General features: G+C 40.9%; 5 protein-coding genes across 6 annotated transcripts; 2 read left to right on the top strand and 3 right to left on the bottom strand.

The window, feature by feature from the left end:
• The first annotated feature begins 569 nt into the window (after positions 1–569).
• On the top strand, positions 570–4,180 carry LOC310817479 (receptor activity-modifying protein 1). Its single transcript, XM_083688096.1, has 4 exons — positions 570–778; positions 1,096–1,149; positions 2,022–2,175; positions 3,564–4,180. Exons 1-4 carry the CDS (start codon positions 742–744, stop codon positions 3,808–3,810), a joined length of 492 nt encoding a protein of 163 aa, XP_083544222.1. The 5' UTR covers positions 570–741; the 3' UTR covers positions 3,811–4,180.
• Positions 4,181–7,328: 3,148 nt separating this feature from the next.
• Positions 7,329–10,796, bottom strand: LOC310817451 (UDP-glucuronosyltransferase 1-2-like). The gene is made up of 2 exons (XM_083688058.1): positions 10,775–10,796; positions 7,329–9,371 (listed from the first exon to the last, which is right to left on the bottom strand). Exon 2 carries the CDS (start codon positions 9,360–9,362, stop codon positions 7,752–7,754), a length of 1,611 nt encoding a protein of 536 aa, XP_083544184.1. The 5' UTR covers positions 9,363–9,371; positions 10,775–10,796; the 3' UTR covers positions 7,329–7,751.
• Positions 10,797–12,456: 1,660 nt separating this feature from the next.
• Positions 12,457–15,070, bottom strand: LOC310817615 (DELTA-sagatoxin-Srs1a-like). Its single transcript, XM_083688261.1, has 3 exons — positions 14,957–15,070; positions 14,228–14,349; positions 12,457–13,062 (listed from the first exon to the last, which is right to left on the bottom strand). Exons 2-3 carry the CDS (start codon positions 14,329–14,331, stop codon positions 12,612–12,614), a joined length of 555 nt encoding a protein of 184 aa, XP_083544387.1. The 5' UTR covers positions 14,332–14,349; positions 14,957–15,070; the 3' UTR covers positions 12,457–12,611.
• Positions 15,071–15,631: 561 nt separating this feature from the next.
• LOC310816815 (DELTA-actitoxin-Afr1c-like) lies at positions 15,632–17,205 on the bottom strand. Of its 2 annotated transcripts, none has more exons than XM_083687123.1 (3): positions 17,104–17,205; positions 16,472–16,593; positions 15,632–16,259 (listed from the first exon to the last, which is right to left on the bottom strand). In XM_083687123.1, exons 2-3 carry the CDS (start codon positions 16,573–16,575, stop codon positions 15,830–15,832), a joined length of 534 nt encoding a protein of 177 aa, XP_083543249.1. In that variant the 5' UTR covers positions 16,576–16,593; positions 17,104–17,205; the 3' UTR covers positions 15,632–15,829. The 2 variants fall into 2 exon arrangements, with proteins under 2 accessions (XP_083543249.1, XP_083543250.1); XM_083687124.1 differs by having other exon boundaries at positions 16,472–16,622; positions 17,104–17,183.
• Positions 17,206–22,466: 5,261 nt separating this feature from the next.
• On the top strand, positions 22,467–27,236 carry c1ql1l (complement component 1, q subcomponent-like 1-like; the record flags this gene model as incomplete). Its single annotated transcript, XM_083687095.1, has 2 exons — positions 22,467–23,195; positions 27,057–27,236. Exons 1-2 carry the CDS (start codon positions 22,566–22,568, stop codon positions 27,234–27,236), a joined length of 810 nt encoding a protein of 269 aa, XP_083543221.1. The 5' UTR covers positions 22,467–22,565.
• Positions 27,237–27,583: the final 347 nt, after the last annotated feature.

The following is a 27,583-nucleotide window of genomic DNA, read 5'->3' as shown; positions in this document are numbered from 1 at the left end:
CTCACCAGTGCTATCTTTCCTTTTTAATGATGTTACAAACTGTTGATTTTGGTAAGTCTAAGGTTCTGGCTATGTTTCCGATTGATTTTTCTGATATTTCAGCCTCATAATGGCTTCCTTGACTTCCATTGACGTCTCTTTGCTCCTCATGTTGGCAGACACCAATAGCAGAGAACAAAGGCAAATCTCATACAAAATAGCAAATCCTCATACAAAAATGGCCTTGGATAAAAGATAATCATTTCAAGCCTTAAATCTTAGATATGTTTTCTCCCCCTTTAAATAATATGCTATTTCTCATCCCTCTTTTATTCAAATTCACATGTCAGCCTATTCTATGTACAGTATAGCTATGAATTCAGTGGCTATCATGCATACAGCAAACAGCTTGCAACATTTCCAGATTTACTCCTGTAAGTGCATACTTGGCCACTCCCCTAGGACTTTCCATATCTAGATTGTCCATCTCTCAAGGAACATAGTAATTGCTGTCTGTAGCCCCTCCTACTTCCACATTCACTTTTCTCCTTCGTCTCTATCTGTGTACATCTGGCCATGATATAGAACCAGTGGTTTGTTAGGAGCTGTCTGTCAACAGTGCTAGGAAAACAGGGGTAGGCCTGCTCCTTAACCCACTCCCTCCTCAGCATTTCTGTAGAGACCTGTGTATTGACATCCATTTAAAAGGCTATTTACTGGCCCTGGATTTCTTCTGGCCCCAAGGATCTATAAGGATCTACCATGCTGTTCTTCCTGCTCTTCCCTGTTCTGGTCTTGGGTATGTATTCTGCCACTTACCCTCTTTTGCCACTCATGCTATTGCTCTGCTACTCCTTTGTGATATGAATGACTAGACTTTTGTAATGGCATTTCTGCTTTCTTATAGCTGTTTAAATTTTATTAAAAGTAAATTATTGCCATTGCTTTAGTGGCTATTTTCTTCCTGTTTTGGGGTGCTTGTACAAGGTAGATGGAAGCCTCTTGAGACTTTGGTCATTGAGTGGCATCCAAAATATGTATTTAAATACATAAAAGGTAAAAGGTTCACTCATTACTGTTCTCTGTCAATAATGTTAAAAACATCTTGATTTTCAGGTGAGACTGAGTTGCAGAGAAATATGTCATCCAATGCATATGAAGAAGATGATGGTAAGATCACAAATTCTATAGTTCATTGTTTTTATGTTATTTGACTTTTGAAAAGATTGTAGGACTTGGATCACTTGGATTGTGAAATATAAGCAGTAGCTCTTCTCCTTGTAAGCTTTCCAGGTCAATTCAAATCATAGAATGGTTTTGAGATCTGTAAAAACCTATTCCTACTCCTGCATGGTAGACTTTAATTTCCAGGTAAGTGCTTCCAGGTTTCAGAGTAAGAGGTATGTGAGTGTGTGTGTGTGTGTGTGTGTGTGTGTGTGTGTGTGTGTGTGTGTGTGTGTGTGTGTGTGTGTGTGTGTGTGTGTGTGTGTGTGTGTGTGTGTGTGTGTGTGTGTGTGAGTTACGTGGACTGTAGGTGGTCAGCAAAAACAATGTTTAATTGCTTAGGCAAGTTTGATTGAAATCCAGCTGTAGTCTCACAGACACACATGCACACCCGCACGCACACACACAGATTGAATCAAATGTATGATCAATCTTACAAACTAGCTTGTATGTAGATGCATTGAACCTTGCCATATGATTTGCATAACAAGGGTTCCAATTGATGGAGGGGTGGTAGGTGACTAATCAGCATGTATAATACAGTATAAAACCTAGAACTGCATTTGACCTGTCTTCATATCACTTTCTCACATGGCAACATCATCAGTGATGAGCAAGTATATTAGCAATCTGTTTGTAACTTGGGGCAAGAGCATGTGTACTGTCAAAATACCAGTTTCATGCCCAACTGATTTCATTATACTACATGTTTAGTGAAGGTGAAGGGGCTACATGTACAGTACATATGTCAGTGTATATAGATGAAGGTAGGTTTTGAATGTGTGGGGAACAATAAGAGTTGTTGGTTGTATTCCCAGAAAGCTTCCAGGATCAGGAGCATTACTATGACTTTCGGCACTGCAATGATACAGCTCTGGAGGAATGGAGCATGATGTGGTGCGGGACACAGTTTAACAAAAGAATGGTTGACATCAGCCCAGAATCCCAGTGTGACTGGGAGCAAGTCATCAAGTAACTACATGCTTATTTCTGTATAATCTTTTAGCTTTGTTTGATGTGCTTGTTGATATTAATAATTTCCAAAGCAGGTAACAAAGTGCCAAAAGAACACCCAGTAATACCAATAACAACATCTTTGTATACAAACCAAGGGTTAGGATTGACCCGAACCCTAACCCTTACCCTAACCTTAGCCCTCTGGACCCACACCCATGTTGAAAGGGGATGTGAAAGTGGGAGGGGTAACCCTGTGCTGAAATGATGTCGATATGTCTAAACTGTCATTTGTCGAGTCATCCATTTGAAGTCGAGTTGAATCAAAGGTGTTAGGTCAGATTCAAGTCCAAGTTATGATGCAAGTCCAAAACTGTACGAGTACTGGCCCAATTCCCTTAAAGCTTTTACATGTTTGGTTGATAAATAACCTACAGACATTGACTATTCCATTTGTGCCAAGTAGCTTTCAACTTCCTGGATAGACCACTTCCTCTTTAAACACAAACAGTAACAGCACATAGATGAAAAAGATTTGTCAAAAGCAGGGCCAGAGGTAAAGCAATTAGTCACGCATAAGTCGGTTGAAGGTTGTTAGTTGGTAGTGGGAGGGACCCGGTAATGCACTTGGCAAGCTTTTGATGATAGATACTTCCCAGGGCCGCTTTGAGGGAGATGAAACGTGTGATAAGGTGGGTGCAACGGCTGTATTGTACACCCTCACTTACACTGGTAAAAAGTGCACATGCATGCATTCAAGTACTCAAACACACATGGACACACACATACACATGCACACACACTAACACACACACATTCACATATACACTTATGACACTCAGCTTGTGATAATTTATATAAGTTGCACATATTATTTCACTCTTGTTACATAGAATTGTGCATTCGAACAGTTTTGTGTTATGAATCCAAACACATAAAGAAAAGCAAATGAGTGTACAGCATTTTTAGATTTGGTTTACCTTTTTATTTTGTTACTAACTCTGGGGCCCTGTGCAGAAACAACCCGCTTTGCCCTCAACACTTGTGTAGATCTGAAGGAGTTTGTCAGGCATATGCAGGACGATTGTACTGTAGCTCCACTTTGCCTGATAGGTGGTGTCTAGGGAGTAGGGACTAGGGAAGTGTCTAGGGAGTAGGGACTAGGGAAGTGTCTAGGAGTAGGGACTAGGGAAGTGTCTAGGAGTAGGGACTAGGGAAGTGTCTAGGAGTAGGGACTACGGGTTGTTTCTGGACAAAAACAACAAATGTGTTTATATGTTGTCAATTATCCGGAGTATGTGCTTCACTTTTGTACATTTGATATTTTCTTGGTGTTTTGTACGGTCATAACACTTTTATTGTTTTCAACCCCACACTCACGGTATAACTTGATCTCTCTACCCCAGGCCGTATAACGAGCTGACCAAATGCATGGAGGTGCTGAGTGTTTCCATAGGCTGCTACTTCCCAAACCACGTGGTGCAGGACTTCTTCATCCTGATCCATTCCCAATACTTCCAGGAGTGTCCTGAGGAGGAGCAGCTCTTTCTGGATGAACCCCTGGGGGTAGTGATCACCCTAACCCTCATTCCTGTCAGTATAATCCCCTTCCTGGTGTTCCAGATAATCAGGAAGAGCAAGGCCAGGAACTGAATTTGGGAATGTTGAGTGTTGTTGTGAGTGTGTCTGTGTTGTGGTGAAGTCAATGCTGCCTATTCTAGTCAAGTGTGTCAGAATATATCAGAATATATATTGTTATGTATATTGAGTATGTATTTGTATATTGTTAAGACACAAAATGTAATTAACAAGGATAACAAGGATAACAAGGATTAACAAGTCCTACAATCCAATCTAATCATCACTGCTTTGTTGAAATGTTTCAACAGCTTAGGACTGGGTATAGCAATAATTAGAAATTATTTTCAAATTAATTTAAACATGGAAAGGTAACCAATGTTCTTTTTATTGTTTATGTTATTAAACACTTTGTGACAAACTGTATAAAGGGCTATAAAAAACATTTGATTGAATGGTATTTCATTTAATATTTTAGCAGTAAAGAACATAACTGGTCTACACTATTCTACTGTGCCAATTATGGAGATGCCTAACATTCTATTCAAAAGGACTTAAAGGAACACTCCAACAATTGTTGATGTTGTCCAGATCAACTTAGGAACGTGTGGGCATGTGACAACTGCTTCCAAATGTCAAAAGCTAGGTATTACTAGTTTGAGGATTTTACCATGAGTGACTTTTGTGGGTATCACATGGTTCTGAAAACTACAAGGAGCTTTAGAGAGGAGTGAGCTTACCATTTCCGAATTAGCTACTGCCTGGTTTGTTTACATCCATTAGCACTGCGCTAGCACATGCGTCTATCACTTGTGCTTACTAACTTAAATTTTAGCTCAGACAAGACTTTGTTGCATGCAGCAGGACAGAATGGATACTAGCTCACATAGCCTATGTATTAGAATGCTTCGTTTCATGAAGATGGATTTATATTTCCTAATTTAATCACATTATTTGAAAGCAGCCCATGGATTTGTGTCAGTTTGGTAGTCAGGATGAGTGGGAGAGAACGATCCAGTTTGTGTGGTTGTAGTACATACTGTACAGTGCTTAGCATACATACACCGATTTACAGAGGGCATGCATTTTAATACTAAGTCTAGCCACTTGTTAAGACCATGTCTGAACAGGGTCATTGTCTTTGTCAAAACGTTGCTTTATTTGACAGCATTATTTGAAAGCAGCCCAAGGATTTAAGGTCCAGGAGTTGTGATAAACGGGGCAGGTCGCGCATGTGAGATGCAAAGCTGTAAGTAGACTAATGGACCCTCCTTTACCTCTGACACAACTGCTATGGAGACACCATGCCTCATCTTCAATATGACAAAAATAAAACAGAATGTGCTATACACAACATCAGAGGGAATGTAGCACAGGAAACCCAGTGGTTTTCCTGTTATGCATCATAAATGGCAGACCTCTCTACACATATATACAATAACTTAGTCAAAATAACTTTTCATATAACTATAACTATTGCTGCAATGAGTCACATTATCTGCATGTACTGGACTAATAACCAGGAATAGGATTAATCTGGATCCAGAAAACCAACTCATGCAGATTAAGCCTACTCCTTGATTAAGCACATTCAATGGAGACTTAGGCTTTTTACTCTAGGACAATCTTGGTCCCGAAAATCAGCACTATATCCTCCAAAAATGCTTTAAAGACCTAATAAATTAACATGTGACCATAGTGTGTTGCACAGGCAAACACTGAAATCCAACACCACTAAATGTGGCATGTACATTGTGGGTCAAATATATCATGAAGGACTCCAGAGACGATATCCAGTTTAGAGATATTGACTGGTCACTTTTGGGAACATTACAGACATGCACCTGGCGCAAGCTCCCTCAGGTTACCTGCTAAGTAACAATGGCCACACTTACAGGAGTACGGAAGGGGAGAAGGCACCATCTCTGTTAAACCTATAGCACCCATTCTAGTGATGTTTGTAAATGCCAGATTACTACACATGGTGGTTCTCTGAACTGGAATAAGCTCCATATAGCTGCACTAAGACTTCTTGTTTCAAAATAAAAGTGAGTTAAGAGACTAATGGAAAGTGATGGGATCACAATATTTTTGCTGAAATAAGGACAAATTACCCAACAGAAAGTATATACAATTTTGAAAAAGTAATTGTGATCATTACAATTTACATATTGATGCAGTTACATGTAATTTTACAGATACAAAACTATTTTTCTATTTTACTATTTTACCACTCTACTCGGCAACACTTCTAGAATATGGATCAGGTCAGTTTGAGTCTAAAGCGATGTCTTAGCAAATGTTAATGGCGCTTTACTCCGGCCAAGCAGCTCTAAGTCCCCTATCTGCACTGTGTAGGACACGTAAAAAAATATTTTTCAAAGATTTCAACTAATCTCTGGTACCGCTCTATTTGGGAACACTTCTGATTTCAAACATATAGTATTACATCTTATAGTTGATTTAGTCACCTAGCTCAAGTATGTCGTTTTTATGTGCATATCTAGCTTCTTTCAATGTTTAGTCGCAGCTTTGGTCAGCTTGTGTTGCCCTTTAAAGCCCATTAATTTCATAAGGATATATTAAACACATTCCAAACACTCGAATCAATAATATGTAACGCTAATTTGTCCGTTTCAGTTTTTTGATACGATATTTATAAAACCACTATTGAACCTTATTTAATAAAAAGTAGTTTCAATTCAAAATGCAATTTTTGGTTTGTCTCTGACGCATTTCGCGCCCGTGGCAACCCAATGGACTGATTAGTGTCCATAGAGATCTACTTGGGCATTTCTCAGGAAATAAGTCTGATGTATTGATTATGTTTAAAACAAAACAGATCATTTTATTTGCAAACTAAAATTGACACATTTAACATTACCGTTGGCAAAGCATTTCAGAATTGAGTTTGAGTGTTATGGACTTTTTTGAAATATGGCAATTCCGACAGAAATTGAGAATCTATATATACGATCAATGCAAGTGAAAACTGTCTGGGGTCGTGTACTACTTTGAATACTAATGCTAGACAACTATAGTAAATAGAGTGGAACATCCTTTTAATAACTTAATAGCTACTGCATGTCCTTCAGTTGGTATATCTGGTATCACTTCATTGCATTTGTAAACGCTGTCATGTCATGACAGTTCACAGAGAGGAAAAACAAATTAAACTAAACAACGTAATTAAGTTATACCAAATATACAAACTGAAGGACATGCAGTAACTATTTATATTATAGTCGTGACCTTGAAAACGGCATCATTTTGCAACCCCAATCTATGGCTGCATTTGCATGATTCACTGCATACTTACACTAACATGAACTAACATTGTTGGAGCCAATTTTGGTTAGAAAGAAAATAATCAGTTAAATGGACAATGACGCCACCCGGTGGACATCTATGAAAGTCAAAGGACAGGAAATATACAGTATTCCGTGGCTGGGTCCCTGTTAATTGAGACAGGTGTACTGGTCCTGGTTAGACGCCATCTGTTTAGTCAACCATGTCGTGCAACGTAAGAATTATTAGAAATAATTATTTATTTACACCTTTGTTTTGAATACATGAAGGCCTATTTTGATTTGAACACCTTTATTTATTTGTTTGAACACAAACACAAATGCACACATCACACAATTCAAAGGAACCCATTGACCAAAGAAAGACGCAATCAAGAAAAGTAAGTTAATCAAATTGTCAAACATTGTTTGGAAACACGTTGACATATCCGTCTGTGCATCTAAAAGAATTGGCTTTTGAAAGGTGGATTTAGAAGAAAGCCAATACAATAGTTATAAACCATTTATTAACTATTAACTAAGTCCACATAGGTTTTGTCAGTACTGTATGTTGTTAATATATTAGTTCATCATGAACTAAAGTTAATGTTAATTAATGTACCCTTATTGCAAAGTATGTTTTAGAGAAAAAGAGGAGCTTTGTTAGCAGTCAAATTACGAAAATATTGAAAAGTCAGGTCACTTCCTGTAGTCCTTATAAGCCAAGCACTACTCCTGCTTGGGTTTACGTGTCCTGCATAGTCTGAGACACAAGAAGCGGATGGAACTCACCATCACGACAACCAGCACAACCAAAACAGTCACTAGGAAGCCAATCACATCCAGGGAATGGTAGGAGTACCAGGACATCTTGTAGGATTCTGTGCGCAGATGTGCTGCTCCTTTGTGTCTCATGACAAACTCGATCCAGTAGAAAGCGCTGTCTAAAGGATGCAGGGGCTTGTCCCGGTGCAGGCTAGAGAGCCGCTGCATACTGGTCCTATAGGAGGGATCATGGAGGACTTCCTGGATTGCCTCTAAAAAGTTCTGTCTGGAGAGCTTGGTGACATCTAGCACCTTGGCTGCTCCCCTGACCTCCAGTCTTAAGAGGTTTTCAAACTGGTCAAACAGAAGAGGTAATCCTACCACAGGCACCCTGTGGTAAATGGCCTCATAGACCCCATTGGTGCCACCATGGGCCACAAAGGCCTTGGTTTGGGGGTGACCCAGGAGGTCGTTCTGGGGCAGCCACTTCACTAGCAGAGTGTTGTTGCCAAGGTTGTTGGGCCGCTCACCTGAGTGCCTCCATATGACCTTCTGGGGAAGCTGGGCAAAAGCGGCTGCGATCTCTGAGGTGATTTCAACAGGCAAGCCTTTCACCAAAGACCCCAGGGACATCACAATGATGCCATCTTCGCCGGAGCTCTGGACAAAGTCCTCTAACTCTGGAGATAGAGGTTTGGGTGGTGTACACTGGAAGCCGCCGATGTAGACGATGTTGGGCATCGTGGGCCTTGGGAACTCAAATACAAAATCCATCCTCATTAGCCAGATATCTGTCCCCTGCAGCAGGTGGTAGAAGTTCGTGCCCGGTTCAAAGTACCTTTCCACCAGGCTATCATAGTGAGGGCTTACCACAAACCTATCGATGCATATGTTGAGGAAGTAGAAGAACATGTTCTGGACTCTCTGCCCAAAGGTCATTTTATCTGACACAGCCCACCCGGATGTAGGGACGTAAGACACCGGGGAGGGGGCCACCACGAAATGCCCCTCCCCGCTGGTGACCCATCGGGCGTTCAAGACAGTCGGCAGCAGGAGCTCGTGGGCCACTAGGACCCCTGTGGGTATGCCCGGGTCCAGCAGCACCACATCATACTGTGTGTCCCGGAGACCCTGCATTAGAGTCTTGTTCTCAAACATCTCCACTACTAACTGACTAGCTTGATGGTGTATAAGAGACAAAGACGTCAGCATCTCCCAGTAGAAGTTCATGAAACCCAACAAAGACGCTCCTTCCTTCTGGATCTCCAGCATTTTTACCAGGAAGGTCACAAAGAAGTCCTGCTCCTCAATGATGATGGCCTCGGGCAGGGTGATGGTGATGGTGCGGTAATGTGGTGATTCCTCCTTGATGTACCAGCTAGTGGCAGAGCGCACCACCGTGACCTGGTGCCCCCGGGCTTGAAGTCCTTCAATCATCATCTTCATGTTGATCCAGTGGCTGCCATCCACAGGAAAGACTAGGATGTTGCCGCCCCGAGCCCCAGGGATGCTGAGGAGAAGGGCCATAGACACAGTCAGGACCAAATAGCAGATCACCCCTGGAAGGCCTCTCATGGTCCTATTCTGGAGAGAAATAAAGTGTCATTCAGTTGTAAGTTAATTAACACTCAGCCGTAATCCTAACAACCTGGTGTCATAGACTACGTTTACATGCAGCCTAATATTCAGTTAATAGTCAAAATAAACAATTTAAAAAATCCCAATATAAGGCCAGGCACCACATATTATAATCAAACTTTCCCAGTAAAGTATACATAAATACAATATATTCTATATATGTTTTATTTATTTTGTAATTAAAATATTCAAATGAGGAAACCCCAGCCCTGCGTAAGTAACCGGAGAGTGAAGCATTTCTTCTTCTGTTGGCTCTATACTCCAAAAGTTTGGATTTGTATGGATCAAAGTTTGGATCAATTATTTACTATGAGGTTAAAGTACAGATTCTCAGCTTTTATTTGGGATGGGGGGTGTAACCCTGTGATGTTGCTCTTCTTTTCGCTCTATCTCTGCTCTCCCTGAGGTGTGCACTTTGACAGACAGTCCTCCACTGAGTCAAAAGTTTGCAGTTGTTCCCTTCAGTTGTTCCCAGTGGCCGGCTGTGTAAATAACCTTAAAGAGCATGTTGACGGTTTGACATCCCTTCCAGGAAAAACGTGTATGGGAGAACGTACTCAGATCCTTATATGCAACCGGCCACAGAGGAATGCATAGCGTGGCAAATCTCCAATGAAAATAACATGGACAATAATGAGAATACTCTGCAGCAGAGTGAGTGCCTGTATTAAACACTTGTACTGCCAGCTACACTGAGTGGAATGGCTATATATGTTACATGTAGCAAACATGTAGACCTCTCTCTGTTTTATCTTTTTTGTTGTTATTGTTGTTTTTTTGTTGTGTGTATGTGTATATATTGTTTATTTTATATGTTCTAAATTTTCTTTAATTTGACTGTATTTAGGGATGGGCACTGTAAATTAGTGCATGCTAACGTGTTGTGGTGTAATGCATCTGGCTTGTTCAATATTCAATTCAATATGGCAATGTTATTGCATCTGTCTCTACGCAAATGAATCAATAAATGCAAGAGTTTCCCAAGTGACCCATACATTTGAGCACATTTCCTGTTCACTTACTTCAACAGTGATTCATTTACAATAAGAACATTGCATAGAACATTGTTAGCTGCAAGTTACAGTGACTTGTAAAGTCAACAAATGACAAACAAACAAATACTGAGGTAGAACTTTGCAAAAGGTTGTCATGCAAAAGCAATTCATACAGTGAATACAGTACTACTGTTCATACAGTGAATACAGTACTCTACACTAGTGTACTGTAGACTGTTCTAACGTGCAGTCAACAAATAAAACAAATCTTTGGAGTACAAAGCCTATGTAATATCCTGTCTTTAGGATAATGAGTTGTAAAGATTTGTGTCGCAGTAGAAATAACTAGCCTACCTTTAATCCCTGTTGTTCAGCAGCAGTGTTCTTTGAAATGCTAATAAATGGCAGCAATTGTGGGATTCAAACTCAAAGTCCAAGTGTTTATGTTGCTTAATGTGGAAGAGATTATACTGAGGGAGAAAATTGTTATTCAAAATGGACAGCAGATGTGTGCGTGTGAAAGAGCGAGAGGGGGGAGACGGGGGTGCAGCAAGCAAACCATTTGGCAGCTACACTCCCCCATAACCATTCCACCTCTTTTCCAACTCCACCCCCTCAATTTCCTTCCTCACCCAAAACAAGGAACATTTTTTAGTTAACGTAGCCTGACAAAGACTACTGACTTCTCAACACAACACATACATTCTAGAAAGGCAGATGAGAAATTAACATTTAAGATTTTTAATTCCCTTTAAATGTACTCTAATTTACATCACTTTGCCTTCATTTTATTGCTACTCTTTGTTACCATCCAGCATTTCTGTATATAATATACTGTATTTCATGAAAGGGCTGTGGTGTACAGCCTGTGATGGGTTCATAACAGAGTATATCACAGAATGAAGCTAATATAGGAAACATACAAAATATTGTGGCAGCCGGCGGGGAGTAAGAAGGGGTATGGAGGGCAGATATGTGGCCGCTCTCCGGCTCCAACCCATGTCCATTACACGTTTCTTGTGACCCATAGACTACTTTTAAGGTAAGGAACCATCTGACTTGACTATAAGTTGTCAAATAGTTCACTATCCCATTAAGGGTTAATTGACATTACTAGGGATGTGAGGCTCACCACTCAATACCGTTTCGATCTTTCATTACTTAACTGTTCAAATACATTGTTCCGAGCCTCCAGTAGGTCTCTAACGCTTCCACGTCACATCATCATCCTGAATGAGGCTTTATTACATCACACAAATACCTGATATGTTTGAAGGTTGTGGTGCTTCTATAGAATGCATGCAAGGAAACTCCAGCCTGTCAAAGCCAAGGGTTATTTCTAATACGACACAGATTTGGAGAAAGAAAAAGGTAAATCCTTCTAAAGCCTCTCTTCTCTACATGGGGGAAGAGACCAATGTATTGGGACCAATGGGACAATTTCAACCTGGTCTCACCTAGCCTGATAGAAGTGGAGCTGGGAGGCGGATGTATCCACTGAATTTGACCAGAGCCAACAATTCTATTGACAAATAGAGAGGAGTTGTAGGTGGGGGCAGGGATTTGAATTGGATTTTTTTTTTTAAGTAAATAACTTTACTGAATGGTTATTATGGCCTTTGTGTATACTCTGGCTTCTGAATTACAGAACTTGTGACACTCTTTGCTTAGCACTTGCTGTTGAATGTTATGTGAACATTTAAGTAACCTGTACAGAATGTATGCTCTTGAAAATAAAATAAACATTATTTCTACATGGCCCGTTCATTTCCATGCTTTCCCTGATGTCAAGAAACCATGGTAGTTTGTTTTGTTATCAGAGGACCTAACCTCTAATAAAAGCTGCTGTAGTTGGCTACTTAGTCCTCCCTACCACACATACAACCACCAGACTGAGAAGTTTAGTGATGGCAATGTTTAATGAGGATCCTTAAGTTGTCTGTCCTGTTTTACTGCATCATGATTGAGCTCTATTTATTTATTCAGGCATTTTTTTCTATCATGACATGGATAGATACATAGAAAACATTCATCTCGGCAGTTTGTTATTTATTCATTTTTACTGTTACATTTGTGCATAAAGCAAAACAGAAACCAAACTGTAAAGACACATTGGAAGGATTCTCTTGTACACATTGGTGTTAGCTGTAGGATCTGTTCAGTGTAAGTGAAAGCTATAGCTTATAACAGCTTAGTGTTGCTGATTCATTGAGGGTGTGAAGAGCTTTTCCCACACCTCCACCTTCATGATGGCTCTGCCCATAGGTGACATGGTGGCCTTGATGTCCAAGTAACTACCCTCATAGGTGATACCGGAGCCATTGGCCTGCTCTCTGACGAAGCCTGTCTGCTCCTTGTTGTAGTACATCTCTTTGTACAGAGCCTCGTCACACTCTTTGCCCTTATTGTAGATTCCCACAGCAAACCAGTTCTTGTACATGTTGTAATCATAGGGAACAGCGAACATGAGAGCCACCGTTTCAATGTAGTCCTTCTGTGTCTTCTCGAATAGGTCGTAGGTCAGGACACCCACGCTGCCTGTGGCTTTGGCGCTGGTCTTGCTGAAGGTGCACACCTCGGTTTTCAGAGGTCGCACCGTGGGCTGGGGTGGGTTGGGGGTGTTGCCACTCTCCAGGAAAATCCTTTTGGAGCACACAGACATTACATTTTGAATGAACTTTGTGTCAAGAATGGCAGTTTTTTTTAATAGGAGCAACATTATTTACCTTGAGTAAAGCAGCATGCAATTGTGATTTAAATTGTATTTACAGTATAAGCTGATACTATTACACATCATATGCCTGCATCACACAGGCTCTGTCTTCTTGAATATGTCTTCTCACTACCTATCTTCCGCCGTAGATTGAAGACACATCTCTTCAGGCTACATCTTAACTGTCCCTCCTAATCATTCCCACTACCCCACTGTACAGTTTCTCTACTGTAAATAAATAAAATAAAAAATAATAATAAAAAAAAGAAGCAATTCTTCCTTCTTCTAGCATTGTGACTGCCAATAGCCCCTAGTCCTCGCATAGATTACTTTTTCTTATGATGATTGATGATTGACAAATACATTTACTTAGACAAATGTATTTGTTGTAAGTCGCTTTGGATAAAGGCGTCTGCTAAATGCCATAAATGTAAATGAATAATCTCTTAATAATCACCGGAAATCCATTCATTTCAAATGGAATGTTCCATTGGCTTGCGTTGTCAAGCCATCACTCAGGTCAGACATTCTGACATAATACAGTGCTAAACCAGCAGGGGGCAGACATAAACCTTATGTTTTCTTTGCCTAATGACAAAAGTGGTGTTATCTAGACAGTAGTCTTGTGTACACAGCACAGCATGCAAGACACTGGTTTAAAGTGAAGGTAGCAGAAAAGGCACCCTGATGAATTGTTCTATAGTTAGAGTTGCTTTTCGATAAGATAAGATAGATAAGATAGATGATAAGATTTAAATGTTATATTTTGTGATGTATGTACTGGTACAATAACAGTACAGTCAATTTAAAATAAATATTCTAATCTCTGCACTTTTTTCACTGTCTTAATTTCTTTGATGCAAAAGAGAAATAATGAACAATACTCAATTTCATCATGGTGGGAGCAAATTTGGCAGCCAAATATCACAATTTTCATATCAGTGTTACAGTGCCTTATGCTTGTTTGTGTGTCTCCAAAACTGTGAGTGGCATTCCACTTTACCAGTGTATTGATTAGATCATTATTTAGTGCAATATTTAGAGAGCATTTGGCAGCATTTGCATCTGTATAGCGTTTGTGAGGCTCCACTTACTTCGGGTTGACTAAGCAATAGTTGCCGGTGAGGTTGCTGATCTCAATGGTGACATTTCTGCTGCTTTTCACGTTGGCTGCCACGACTTCTGCTGATTCACTCATTGTGTGTAAGTTAGTGTACTGTCACATTGTTGGGGGGAGGAAGAAGAATGATTAGTGAAAGTACAGTGAACGTATAGAGGTTATTGTACAACAGTGCAAGGTAGCCGGTGTCAATTACCACAGTTATGCTTATGATGCACAACTGTACAGTACATATATGTGTTGCTAAATGATAGTGTACTCAACACACTGGAGAAGTGTTTCTACATGATGGTCAAACTGATTGATCTTTTCAATTGGTCATAAAAGACAGAAACTTCTTAGATGTACTGTCGAAGTTTAATTTTCATTATGTATCTAAAAAGCCTATGAAACTATTCATGTCAGCCATAAATATTTTCTGTTATTTTCAGCGCTTTTAACTGTGGACCACTGCTTGAAAGGTGCTACAAATAAAGTTGTGTTGTTATTATTATTATTATTATTATTATTAAGAGAGCGCTATGGCTAACGCAAAATACAACAATAAGGACTGATACCTACATACAGTTGTATCACTATCAGAGAGTATTTATTGAGCATAATGGTCATGAAAATATATACTGTAACATGTTGAATAAGGGTCAATAATGTGATTATAATTTCTTTAACAAACTTAACAAAGTAAATATTAAAATCATCTTACCTGCAGAGTAATCACCTTATGTACTGCTCTTAGCTACTGTACACCAGCCTTGAACAGCCTTGAACAAGTATGACTGCATATTCCCATCCAAAACTGTCTCCACCCAGACAACACACCTATTCCCCTGCCACGCCTCATTACCCCTTCCTTCACTGATAATGAAGGGTGTATGACAACATACCAATGTACCAACCATGACAACGGGTTAGTGTTAGGAGAGGACACCATTCCATCGTCCAGTGTCTTGCACGCACCACACCCAAAACGTGGGTTAGTGCTAAGACACAAACTAAAACACCTGTGCTGAAGGCATACAGTTATTGCACAATGGCATTCCTATGTGAATCTATCTGCTGACAGCGTGATCTATGCTTTAACTAGAGATTTAGAGGACTACAGCATATGCAGTACCTTTACAAACTTAATTATGATACTTAGGTTTTGGAAGACCAGCAAAATTAGTATTTTCCTAATGGGAGCCTACCTGTAAGCCTATATCAAAATATGGAATGCAAAATTGTGTGCCTTTAAATTGACAGAGTAATGAGAACCAATTGTATTCTCAATAATAATAATAGTCTAAAGGGGTTTTTGTTTGAGTCTCTTTGCATGTTGTTCACACATACATATATAAAAGTAAAGGGCAAAGGAAAAGATCACATAGTCAAATTTGATTCCCAAAGTCTTTATTCAAAGCACCAATTATCAGAGCATAACATACATGTCAGAGATTTGAACATGACAGCATCGCCCATGTGACCATATAACACCGGTGAAAAACAAAAACCAACATGACATTTAACACTGCTAAATTCAATTACTGAGCATGTCATATGCCTGATATTCTCCCTTCACACTTCTTTCATCATCAGCCTATCTTCCCATCTTATCATACAGCTCCAGCTTGATAATCGCCCGGCCTACATTGGACATGGTCGCCCTCACGTCCACCACCCTGCCCTGGTACACCACGCCGGACCCGTTGGCCTCTTGCCGGACGAAGTTGGTGAAGTTCTTCTCATAGTACATGTGTTTGTAGAGGGCCTCATCGCAGGAGCGCGAGTTTTCGAACACGCCAACTCCCAACCAATTCTTGTAGATGTTGTAGTCGAAGGGGACAGAGAACATGACGGCAACAAGCTCATTGCAGTGGCGGTTGCGCATATCGAAGAGCTCGTAGGTCAGCACACCCACCACGCCCGAGGCTGTGTTGTCATCCTTGTCGAAAGAGCAGACCTCAGACTTGATGGTGCGCACTGTGGGCTGGGGTGGGTTGAAGCTAAAGCCGCTGGACATGTAGACCCTTATAGAAGAGATCAAATGTCAGTAACATTTTTGTAATGTACTCAAGTGAAAATATACAGAGGTGATTAGGTAATCTCTAACCCCACATGATGGAGAAACTGGGGATATGGAGTACGCAAAGACACAGCTGCAAACCAAAAGAATGACGCAGGGCCATCTAGAGCTTAATTAAACATAAAACATAATCTAAATGCAATATCACATTATTACTTTGGGTTGACGAGGCAATAAGAAGCGCTGACATTGGTGATCTCGATGGTGCAGTTACGGTTGGTGGTAAGCATGGACGCATGGGACTCGGCTGTCTCAGGCATGATGGCTGGTGTAGATGACTGGTGTAGAACCAGAGAAGAAAATATATCTTTATCAAAAACAGAAAAATGGTAAGGTCTCAGGCAATGTCACAGTTGATCATAATGATCATAATACTGTCACTGGAATGATTCAGTCTGCCAGACATCTAAGATACTTTGAGATAAAGTTGCAGAACTGACTGTCAGACAGTCACTCTTGTCAGTGAAATAAAACAGAATTTAAAAAGTTTAACTGAAAATGAAGTGAAGGTTTAAGATCTAACAGGGTGCTCTTCACATTATATATTCCTTTTTGTCTTACAACCACGTTGAATTTCTACTGGATGATACACTGTATTACTTACAAATCAGCTATATGTATCCAATGTTAATTATCTCAGATCCTCCTTTAAAATTGTTACTAAATACCTGATACAGTACTTAAGCATTAATAAAGATATTGATTGGTCTATCAAACAAAACATTATGGTTAAAGTCAGTGTATCGAAAGTGCCTTTTAATTAAAATGAATTAGTTCATTCTACTTACCTGGCACACGTATATGTCTTACACAGAGAGTTGCAAGTCCTCAAGACAACATTCTTAGGTGAGGAGATGAGACAAAGGTGAAGTCACACCCCCACACTCAACACACACACATCCCTGTTCTGACTAGGTGTGTCCGGAACTGGGTGAGTAAGCCCTTAAATGTACTCTAGTGCAGTGTATCATTATTCTCTTTAATGCTTCGCTAAACTATAAAATGTAAATGTTGTTTTACCTTTTTTTTTGTTAGACTGTTTGTAGATTACCTTACTGTACCTCTTCTGAGGACACAAGGTTGCAATTTCAACACAACTGTAGTAATGTGCCTTTTAACATAATTTTGAATAATACAATGGTGAGAAGCATTCCTATCATCACATAATTACAAAAACCTACATTACAGAAAATCAATACTGAGGTATTCAGTGAACAACCAATTATTAGATTGATTTTAATAACAGTTTTGTATTCCAGTATAATACAATACTTCACAACGCTTGTGGAGTATCCCCATTCAAACATTCCAAATGTGTATTTCTACAACGGATACCATTTTGTTACTGCACCACACCACATATACAGTATAGTGTACAAGTACACTAGTTGAATATCTATGGCAAAATGTATGGCACTATTGCATATACAGTGCCATGGGAAAGTATTCAGACCCCTTCACTTTTTCCACATTTTGTTGTGTTATAGACTTAATTTAAAATGGATTAAATTAAAAGAATGTGCCATCAATCCACACACAATACCTCAGAATGACAAAGCAAAAACAGGTTTTTAGAAATTTCAGTCAATTTATTAAAATTGAAATACAGAAATACTTAATGTACATAAGTATTCAGACCCTTTGCTATGATACTCTTAAAATTAGCTAAAATGTAAAAATGTCATCAACAAATCACTCAGTAAGTTGAATTGAGTCCATCTTAATGCATGGATAACATGTAATTTTGGAATTAATATCTTTGTTTTTATAGGGTCTCTGATTTGCATAGGAATCAATTACACACTGTGTGGATCAGGTTGTCATTACAAACTGAGAAAATGGAGAAGAACAAAACTGCTCAGGAATGCGACCCTAGAGACCCAAGAAAAAAATATGAAATTTGCTGAGTTGGTAGTGACATCCTAATCTACACAGTGTGTAATTGATTCCTATGCAAATTGGAATCAATTTGCATTATAGTTAATTTTAAGAGTGTCATAGCAAAGGGTCTGACTACTTATGTACATAAGGTATTTCTGTATTTCAATTTTAATAAATGTACTAAAATTTCTAAAAACCTGTTATCGCTTTGTCATTCTGAGGTATTGTGTGTGGATTGATGGCAAATTCTTTTAATTAAATCCATTTTAAATTGAGTCTATAACACAACAAAACGTGGAAAAAGTAAAGGGGTCTAAATACTTTCCGAAGGCACTGTAATTAAGATGACTGGAAAAACACAACCACTCACTGTTGCTGTTTACATGAAACAGGTTCGGTGGCTTCTGGTTGCCATGTCTGAAACCTGAAAGCCAGACATATTTTTCTGTTGTTTTATAGAACAAGGAATTTGGTAAGTAAAGTGCACACCCTTCTAGGGCGGGAGGTATATCTCTGCAACCTCCCTTAATCACCAGGTGTTGGCCAAACTTCATGGACTTGTTCCTGTCAAAGGAGAAAACTGAATGCATCCATTGTCCAGAGTCTCCTCAAACAGAAATATACCCACACCTATAATTCATCATATTATCATTTAATGGCTTAGGTGTTTCTGCTGTATTCAACACCTTCCATGAGGAAGCTTCACAACTAACTCTGAGTATATGTACATATCTCATGGTACGTGTGCATATTTGTTCCATGTACCTCTACATGTTGCAGCTTGTCAGTCAGTCCACCCAAGGAGTCCACCCAAGGAGTGAGGGAGCACTGTAGTGTCACCCTGCAAAATAATTGTCACATTTACCTTACTGCAAATTAAATTATACTTTTTCAGGACCTACTGTATAATGTATACTGCTTTGAAAAATGCAAGCAGTTTGTGGTCATGTAACAGATTAACTATTTTGCCAGTTTTTTTTTATTTTATTTGATTGTGTTCATCACTATTCACTCTTAATAAATCTTTGAAGTTCAAATAAATTGTTGTTGATTTAATAAACCATTTTTACACATGGAGTATTAGTAGTATATGCATCAGCTTCCTCATCACACACTTAATTCAAAGGGAAACATTTAATAAAGGATTTAATAGAGATGTCCCACATAGACAAAGCTATGCTGTATGCACATCATGTTCGACCAGGGGAATCTTGAAGGCGTTGTCCTCAGCTCAGGGACCATGTTGTTCTTTGCCAATGGGAAAGAGGAATCCTCCTCCCTATTCCCCCTTATTTCCGAGACTACCATCAAGGGCATGACAGCAATATTGAGTCACCCACCTCTGGCTTCACTCTCTGTTGTGTCTCAAACTCCCTCTGGTTGATGACACAATGCGCCTTGCTCCTGGAGCCACAGAAATGCTTGTATTCAATATTGTATTACTCTCTCTTGCCCGCACACACGCACGCACACACGCACACACACACACACACACACACACTCACACTGTGTATCTTTGGGTATCCCTGCATTTCCGCATTTCTACCCTCTAGGTTACATCGTAGGAAATGTATGTCAAGGAAATGCTCCAACAGAAACATTTAAATGAAAACATTTGATTTAATCGCACTACGACTGTTCATGACGATTTATTGTGGGGATGTTCAATTGATCCAGCATGGTGACTATTTTGGGAGATCTATATTAGGTCTACTGAACCCAAGGCAATATTACTGTATGAGAAAATATGCATCATAACATGTGGATGTATACAGCTTGGGCAGTACACCAGAGATACCACCAAACAGGCAAGGAAAATCATGTAAGTCCTCCCACCCAGCTCACCACCTCTTCAAACTCCTGCCCTCTGACAGACGTTTTAAATCACTGGATGTGGGGGACTGACTGCCCCAGCCAATTCCATTCAGACACTGAACTCCCATCACTCCCTGCACTGAAAACACATTCCACCAACCTCGGTTGTGTGGCAATAAAAGGATCTTGTATCTTGAAAAACCTACAGGCACAGGAGGATGAGGAAGACCAACAACAGGGCAACATTAATGTGAAGGATGCCCCTAACAAATCACAAATGCTCCTCACAAAATTCAAAATTGATTTGTAAAATGTAGGATTCGGTCAGTGGGTCGACTTTTCTTTTTTCTAGTTACATATATTGAGTTTGGATCAAATGTTAGTTGATCCACATACTATATTCAAATAAAACAAGTTTCTGGCATGCCAAGCTCCTGCCAAAAAGTGGCCCAGCAACTACAGGAGCATACAGTGTCAGGGCCACATATGTCATACCAAAGTTGGCCCAATTGCCAACCCTCCTCCAATGGAGATCTCCCACATTCTAACAAAAAAAATTGTGCCACCAAAACGCCAGATTTGCCCCAGAGTTTTCTGTCTGATTACTGTATACAAGGAATCATTCATGTTACAGAAGTGGCCGATCACAGATTGGACACCTTAGACACTCTTTGTAGGAGGATGAGGTGGCAGGTTTTGGCACAGGCATTTAAATAATGTGTATTTATTTTTATTACACTGAACTATTCAACTAAGTGGTTGGGTATTTGAGAATACAGTTATAGTCGTTTCTAATATCATTAAGTGAACCACATCCTATTTAGAACAAATGTGTTTTTGTCCAGTGTAATTTTTTGCTCACTTTTTACAAGGGGGGCAGCTCCATAGTAGCAGTGCTGCGTAGGATCTTTGTAGGATATTGATTAAAAACTTTCCAAGGATCCTTATTTAAAAATCCTGTATGTCTCAAACCTGCCCTTAAGCAGAATCCTCTCTCAAATATCCTGTTCACATCCCGTAGCATGGATCTCTGAACGTAAAATCCTGATAATACTCTGCATTGGAAAACAGTCCCATCCCAAGATCCTGGGTGTAAGAAGAATCATGGTAAAAAAAAAAAACCTGCATAGTGGTTAATGACATTTTAAAAGATAATTAAAACATACAATTCATTACGTCAGGTTGCACTAGGACATTCTCCTTTCCTACTCCCCCTCATTTCTGAGGCTATACCGTCAGGGGAATGACAGCAGTATTGAGTCACCCACCACTGCCTTCACTCTCTGTTGAGTCTTAAACTCCCTCTGGTTGATGACCCAGCTAGTGCTCCTGGAGCCATCAAAATGCTTGTATTCAATATGAGGCAGTGAGAGATGTACTTCATCACAGCAGAACTCACACTGTTATAGAAGACATGCTTGTGGATGGAAGACTGGAGGATGCTGTGTAGAGGACATTGATGTATAGAGAAGGTCACAGCTTGTTTGGACACTGGATCAACCTGCGGGCACCTGGCGTTGGACCAATATTTAATACTCTCTTCTGGTATAAATACGTCCATGTTCATCTTATCCCAACATTGAAAATTACCGCAAAGTGGCATTCATAAATGGCAATACAAGTTGGTTGTATGCTACGAACAGCATGATGACTGATACGAAAACAAAAATAACTTAAAAAATAACTAATTTGATATTTGAGACCAACAATCTCTACGCGAAATATCTCCGGCAGCTTGATATCATTTCAATACACACACATAAAATTGACTAGTTGCCAGCTGCCTACATAAGTGTATACATGATGTCTACACACTGCTTTAGAATCACTTCATACTGCAGGCTACATACCCCCAAGCTTGTATCAGTTTTAATGATACCATCACCATGGCACACTGACCCTAAATGGAAGTGCAGAACAATATTCCTCTTGTCCGATTAACTGCTGCAAGTGTCTGTTTTTTTCCCTATTTCATTCACCACACAGAGCACCTCAGAGCTTGCAAATGAAGTCAATCAACATAAAAAGGATTCCCTTTGTTGTCTCCCTCTCTCTTTCTCTCTCTCTTTTTCTCTCTCTCTCTTTTTTGTCTTTCACCCAGGCAAGAGCCCCCACCTCTTGTTTTTCTACTCCCATGAGTCATGTGCATTTGAGTGAGTGCTGAGTGTGAAGAGCGTGGAGCTCCCTTTCTCCCTCTTGCTTACTCTTCTTTTTCCCTCACACTGTCTTGCTCTCTCCATCCCCCTCTCTCTCTCGTTTTGAACGCTGTGTCCCCTTCCCTCCCTCTCTATTTCTCTCGCCCTCTCTCCTGGACACACAGACACTAACCCACACTCACTCACTCACTCACTCACTCACTCACTCACTCACTCACTAACACACTCTTGCATTTTCTCCTGGGAATCCCAGCGTCTCTCTCTTTCAGCAGGTGGACAGCGTGCCCCCACTCCCAGCAGTCACCATTCCAGCCCCGGAGAGTTCCACGCTGGCAGCGCAGCCCCTTCCTCGGCTGAGCCTCAGGAGGAAGACCCTGGTGGCGGCTGCCGTGGGGGTCATGCTGGTCCTGGTCCTGGTGGTCCTTATCCCTGTGCTGGTCAGCTCAGTGGGCACAGACGACAACACCAGCCACTACGAGATGCTGGGCACCTGCCGCATGGTGTGCGACCCTTTCCTGGACACGGGCACTGCCACTGCCACTGCCACCATCGGCCTCCAGGCGAAGAATGAGGCAGAAGCCCTGAGCGATCACAGCATTGGCCCGCCGCTGCCCACCTATGGGGGCCATGGGCCACACGGCAAGTCGGGACGCCCTGGGAAGCCCGGACCCCCGGGACCAGCCGGAGAGCCAGGTCCGCCGGGGCCAAAGGGACCACCAGGGGACAGAGGGGACGGAGGGGAAGGAGGGGACGTCTTCAGAACAGGTATACTGGGTCTCGGAGATATCAGCACATCCAGCTACAGCACCATCCCCAGGGTGGCGTTTTCTGCGGGACTCCGGAACCCCCAGGAAGGCTACGAGATCCTGAAGTTTGACGACGTGGTGACTAACCTGGGGGATAACTTTGATGGCTCTGCGGGCAAATTCACCGCCAAGATCCCTGGTACCTACTTCTTCATCTACAACGTGCTGATGAGAGGAGGGGACGGCACCAGCATGTGGGCAGACCTGATGAAGAACGGCCTGGTGAGTGATACATTTACTCAACTCTTTTATATATGCTTTTATACTGTATTTCAGACCTGGATAGAAAAGTGTTTGAGATATAAATACTTTAATGCTATTTGCTTGAGCCTGCCTGGCTTGCCAGATGGGTGGGGTTTGCACATTTGGGGGCTATCCATTGTGCCAGGCAAATTCAACCAAATGATTTCAAATACTATTTGAACCCAGGTCTTCTGTATGTCACATATACTCTAGTACACTTAATTTCATACCACTCACAATTTGTGAAGACACTAGTCTGTGTGAAGGGGTCAGATAGTATCTGCTGTTCAGTATCCAAAGCGGATCAGTAGGCACCAGGGTGGGGGTACATTCCATGACAGAATAAAGAATTGTAATGAAGCAAATCATTTTAGTGAATATGTGATTCTTGAGTTTCCCCTTTTTTATGTCCATACATTTTTAAATGTATACATCTAAATTGAATTAACTTCCTGACTTGACTGACTTGTAAAGGAATTGACAAACCCTGATATTTACACTGAAATAAAACGGGCATGTAAACATGTATGAAACAGCAAAAATAAGTGTCATCACACCTAAAACATATCCAATTCCGTTCATGTGTGTTGTGATTTTTGTCTCTAAAATGTTGTTTTGATGTCCAGTGTTACACAGTTTCTCATAATGCGAGCTCACTGGAGGAGGCTGCTAGGTGAGAGCTTGTGTATCCTTGTGTAGCTGTCTGTGTGTAACGTGTGTGTGTGTGTGTATCCACCTAATGTGTTAGAGCAGCACATCAAATGATGCTCAACATGAAGTGAGTGTCAACAGTGCAGCACTATCTCAGCTCCACATGCATCAAAATAAACCCTCCAGGTCTAGTCCTGTTCAAAGTTGGTGCTCTTTGATATAAATCATTGTCAGTAACTTGAGCGTGCTCACGCAGTTGTGTATAAATCATGAATCAATGCCTTTTCAAAGGGCTGCTATTTACTTCTGCTAAAGAGAGCTGCGCAACAAGTTTTAGTAGGCTGCTAAATTGGTAATTTCGTTCAGCAAAGTTTCAGTTGGTGGAGGGCAGGTCTCTGGCAATGGGTGGGTAGGGATAATTTTAGACTGTCATTGTCTACTGTCATCGAAAATCAGGGTTTCACTGCAAATGTTGGAAGGGATAATTTTTTTTGACAAATAAAATGACTGCACAATCAGTTCAGCCAGGAACACCCACGTCTTAGTTTCACCATGTATTGAATATAAAATGGTTATACAATTAGGCTTGGCATATTTGGATGGTTCCTCTCTTTTGAGAGCTCCTGCCTGGGAGTTATAAATGACTACAACACATACATACGTGTGTATTACATGGCAGGGAGCCCATACATCTATCAACCACCAAAGCAGGTGGAGGCCGGTGGTTCTTGCTCCATTTATAGCTCCAACTATGATATCATAATCTAAGCACTCAACAAGCCTATGGTGGCACACCAAATTCAGTCTCCAAATGCTGTAATGGTTTAATGAACCTGTCGCAACTTGTCTCATGTTTTTTTAAATAATTTTCATCAGCTAAATAAATAGGCAATTTTCCTTTATCTCTCGCAACCACCAGTCATAACTGTCAATTTAGTGTAGTATTACAGTTGCCTACATGCTTTTATGTATATCATTTCATACCCTTTATTATATTATTTCATACCATACAGAAGCAAATTGAAGCCCAAAGTTCACTTTCCATAGTATACAGACAGTGCAGTGTGTTGTAGGTCTGGTGTTCCCAAACTTTTTCAGCTTGTGACACCAAATTGACATTAATATTTCATGTGGCCCCAACAACTAGATCATGGGCCATGCCAACGCTAGTACACCAGACACACCACCAAGTGAATTCTAATCACCTAAAAGATGCTCTAATTGGTTGAATTTGAACCCTGAAACGCTACAATACAGGTGCAATATGTAGACATTGTAACGGTCATGTCCACCCACTCCTGTATTACATTGGGCCACCTGCAGGGTGCACCTAGCACTACAGTACCCATCATCATTAGCCGAATGAGCGGTTTAGGTTAATCGGGGTACTGAACATCCAAGGGAGTGGAGGGAGGGAGGGAAGGAGAAGGGAAGGGTGAAGTCATGTCACCCCCATCCCTTTGACATCCTTCATCATCCTGTCATCCTGACAGTACCCTCTCCGTGGCCCTCCAGGCTTCGTGACATTTTGCTCTTCACTTCTTCATCCAGCCGGCACTAATTAGAACCCCATGCCTTCGTTTTGGTTCTCACTCTGATAGGATACACCCAAACAGGCTGGAGGGAGATTACAGTTTTATTAGAACAGTGAAGTTACAGCAGGGCCCTCCCCCTCCCCAAAGTGGCAGCCCAAAGTATGAGATATTTAGCTTGAGCTTAAGGATATGTCCTTCTGCGTCCATCGGACTGACTGGGCGCCTTGAAGTCGCAGTGTCACTTTGGTCGTCTTGAACGTGTGAAAGCGGTTAAGGCAATCCGCTCTGGATTTAGCATTGGTGAGATTTTAACTAATTAGACGCTTTGACACTCTCTCGTTCTCTCATTTCAGACAGAGGATTTCAACCTTGAGACGTCTGACTGTAAGTGTAGGGGATTAATAAAAGGAGTGCACTTTCAATCTGGCGGTTTGACTCAGGCTAGCATTTTCAGTTGAGTCACAGGCCTTATTCACTGTGGATAAAAAACAAGGGATTTGCCATGGGGGACAGTTTTTACAGGAAAATCTTGATGTCTTGACTTTTTTTGCAGTCCACTCCCCCCAAAACAGTCCGATCTTGTGTATAGAAATTCACTGCTAATAGGTGTTGCCAAGGAAATGCATGCATCATCAAAGTAATGGCTTGATGATGTTTGTCATTTTGAAACTCTTCAACACTCACTCGTGAGACTCCATCACCCTAAAAAATTATTCCACTGTTGTTTTGCATTTTGTAAATTGCTATGTCATGTTTGAATCACATTGTCCTTGCCATTAGTCATTTTTGAAAAGGGCACATTTTCCAGCAGCCTTACCAGTTTGCATCCCTCTGCTGGCATGTCTGGGAAGCTAAACTGAAGAAACTGTGGTCATACGCATCACATTTGAAGGTGCTGGGCTAAGCATAGTACATAGCAAAAGCATAGTACATGTTTGACAACATTGTGGACCTGATAAAGATCCACATCAGATCGAAATGTCACAATAAAAGGGTGGCATTAGGAACAAAGTGTGCAGGCCTCATCTGTTTTTCTTTGTCTGGGGGGTTAAGCATGGTTTGCCTTGATCAAGCCTTGGATGGGAGGGGCACACCTCCCTCTGGTCTAAGGGGACCACAACACCCCAGAGCATTGATTGGGGCACTGCCCTGCTTAGGGTGCCATCCTTCAGTTGAGACGTTAAACTGAGGGCCTAGGACACCTTTGTCCTAGCTAAATTCCCCAAATGGCCTTCATGTCACCTGATTGGTGATGGGCATGATTCATTCCTCACTTCTGCACCCTCCTCTGATGCTGATGTGTGGTGAGCTTTCTGGCACAAAATGATTGCTGTGACATCACCAAAGTGGGTGTTACACATTAGTGGTGATGAGGTGAGTTCTCCACCATACAATTTGGAGCACATTGGGTCTAGAAAAGCTATATAAATGCAATCAATTAATTTTCTGATTCAGATTATTTTTATTTCAGTTTCATCACTGCTAAAAGTAAAAACATGGACATGACGTACCATATAGAAACGAAGCAAGGCCAGAAAGAACATGGACTTCTTTTTGTGAATACTAACATAATCTATTGTGACATTGTTAAAACTCTTGTCCTCTCTCTCGGTCTCTTTCTATCTCTACCTTTTCTTTCTCTCCCTTTTTCCAGGTCAGGGCCAGTGCCATCGCCCAAGACCAGGATCAGAGTTATGACTACGCCAGCAACAGTGTCATTCTTCATTTGGATGCCGGGGATGAGGTCTTCATCAAACTGGACGGGGGCAAGGCCCATGGGGGCAACAGCAACAAATACAGCACCTTCTCAGGCTTCATGCTGTATGCTGACTGAAGGGGTCAACCATCTGGGCTTGAGGGCATTCACTTCACGTCTCTCACTTGAGGTGAATGTTGCCCGTAACCACAGATACAGGGTCAGATATTATATTCAGGTTGGAATTGGGATTGGGGGAGTCTGCTCCTAGATCTGTGGTCAAGGGCAAATTCTACCTTAAGCTGGTCTCTTTCTTTATCCATACCTCCATTTTGAAATGGGGTGCCTATTATCATTGTGAAGATGCAGGGAACTTTTAATGATGGTCATTACAATCTGACACTTATGCAGACGTTGGGTGACAGTTTGACAGCAGAGAAAAGTGGTGCTGATGTTTTTGACATGTGTCATTTCAAAAGCAAGTA

Source organism: Argentina silus, assembly GCF_951799395.1.
Source record: "Argentina silus genome assembly, chromosome: 16".
NCBI lineage: Eukaryota > Metazoa > Chordata > Actinopteri > Argentiniformes > Argentinidae > Argentina > Argentina silus.
The sequence above is the reverse complement of the archived record's forward strand: the minus strand, read 5'-3'. Positions and strand labels throughout refer to the sequence as shown.

Excerpts from the sequence above, each read along its gene's own strand:
- LOC310817451 (XM_083688058.1), bottom strand. The coding sequence starts at position 9,362 with ATGAGAGGCCTTCCAGGGGTGATCTGCTATTTGGTCCTGACTGTGTCT.
- LOC310817615 (XM_083688261.1), bottom strand. The coding sequence starts at position 14,331 with ATGAGTGAATCAGCAGAAGTCGTGGCAGCCAACGTGAAAAGCAGCAGA. Across the intron at positions 13,063-14,227 it reads TATTGCTTAGTCAACCCGAA|GATTTTCCTGGAGAGTGGCA; the intron begins GTAAGTGGAGCC and ends GTGCTCCAAAAG.
- LOC310817479 (XM_083688096.1), top strand. The coding sequence starts at position 742 with ATGCTGTTCTTCCTGCTCTTCCCTGTTCTGGTCTTGG. Across the intron at positions 779-1,095 it reads CTTCCCTGTTCTGGTCTTGG|GTGAGACTGAGTTGCAGAGA; the intron begins GTATGTATTCTG and ends CTTGATTTTCAG. Across the intron at positions 1,150-2,021 it reads TGCATATGAAGAAGATGATG|AAAGCTTCCAGGATCAGGAG; the intron begins GTAAGATCACAA and ends TTGTATTCCCAG.
- LOC310816815 (XM_083687123.1), bottom strand. The coding sequence starts at position 16,575 with ATGCCTGAGACAGCCGAGTCCCATGCGTCCATGCTTACCACCAACCGT. Across the intron at positions 16,260-16,471 it reads TATTGCCTCGTCAACCCAAA|GGTCTACATGTCCAGCGGCT; the intron begins GTAATAATGTGA and ends CTCTTCTATAAG.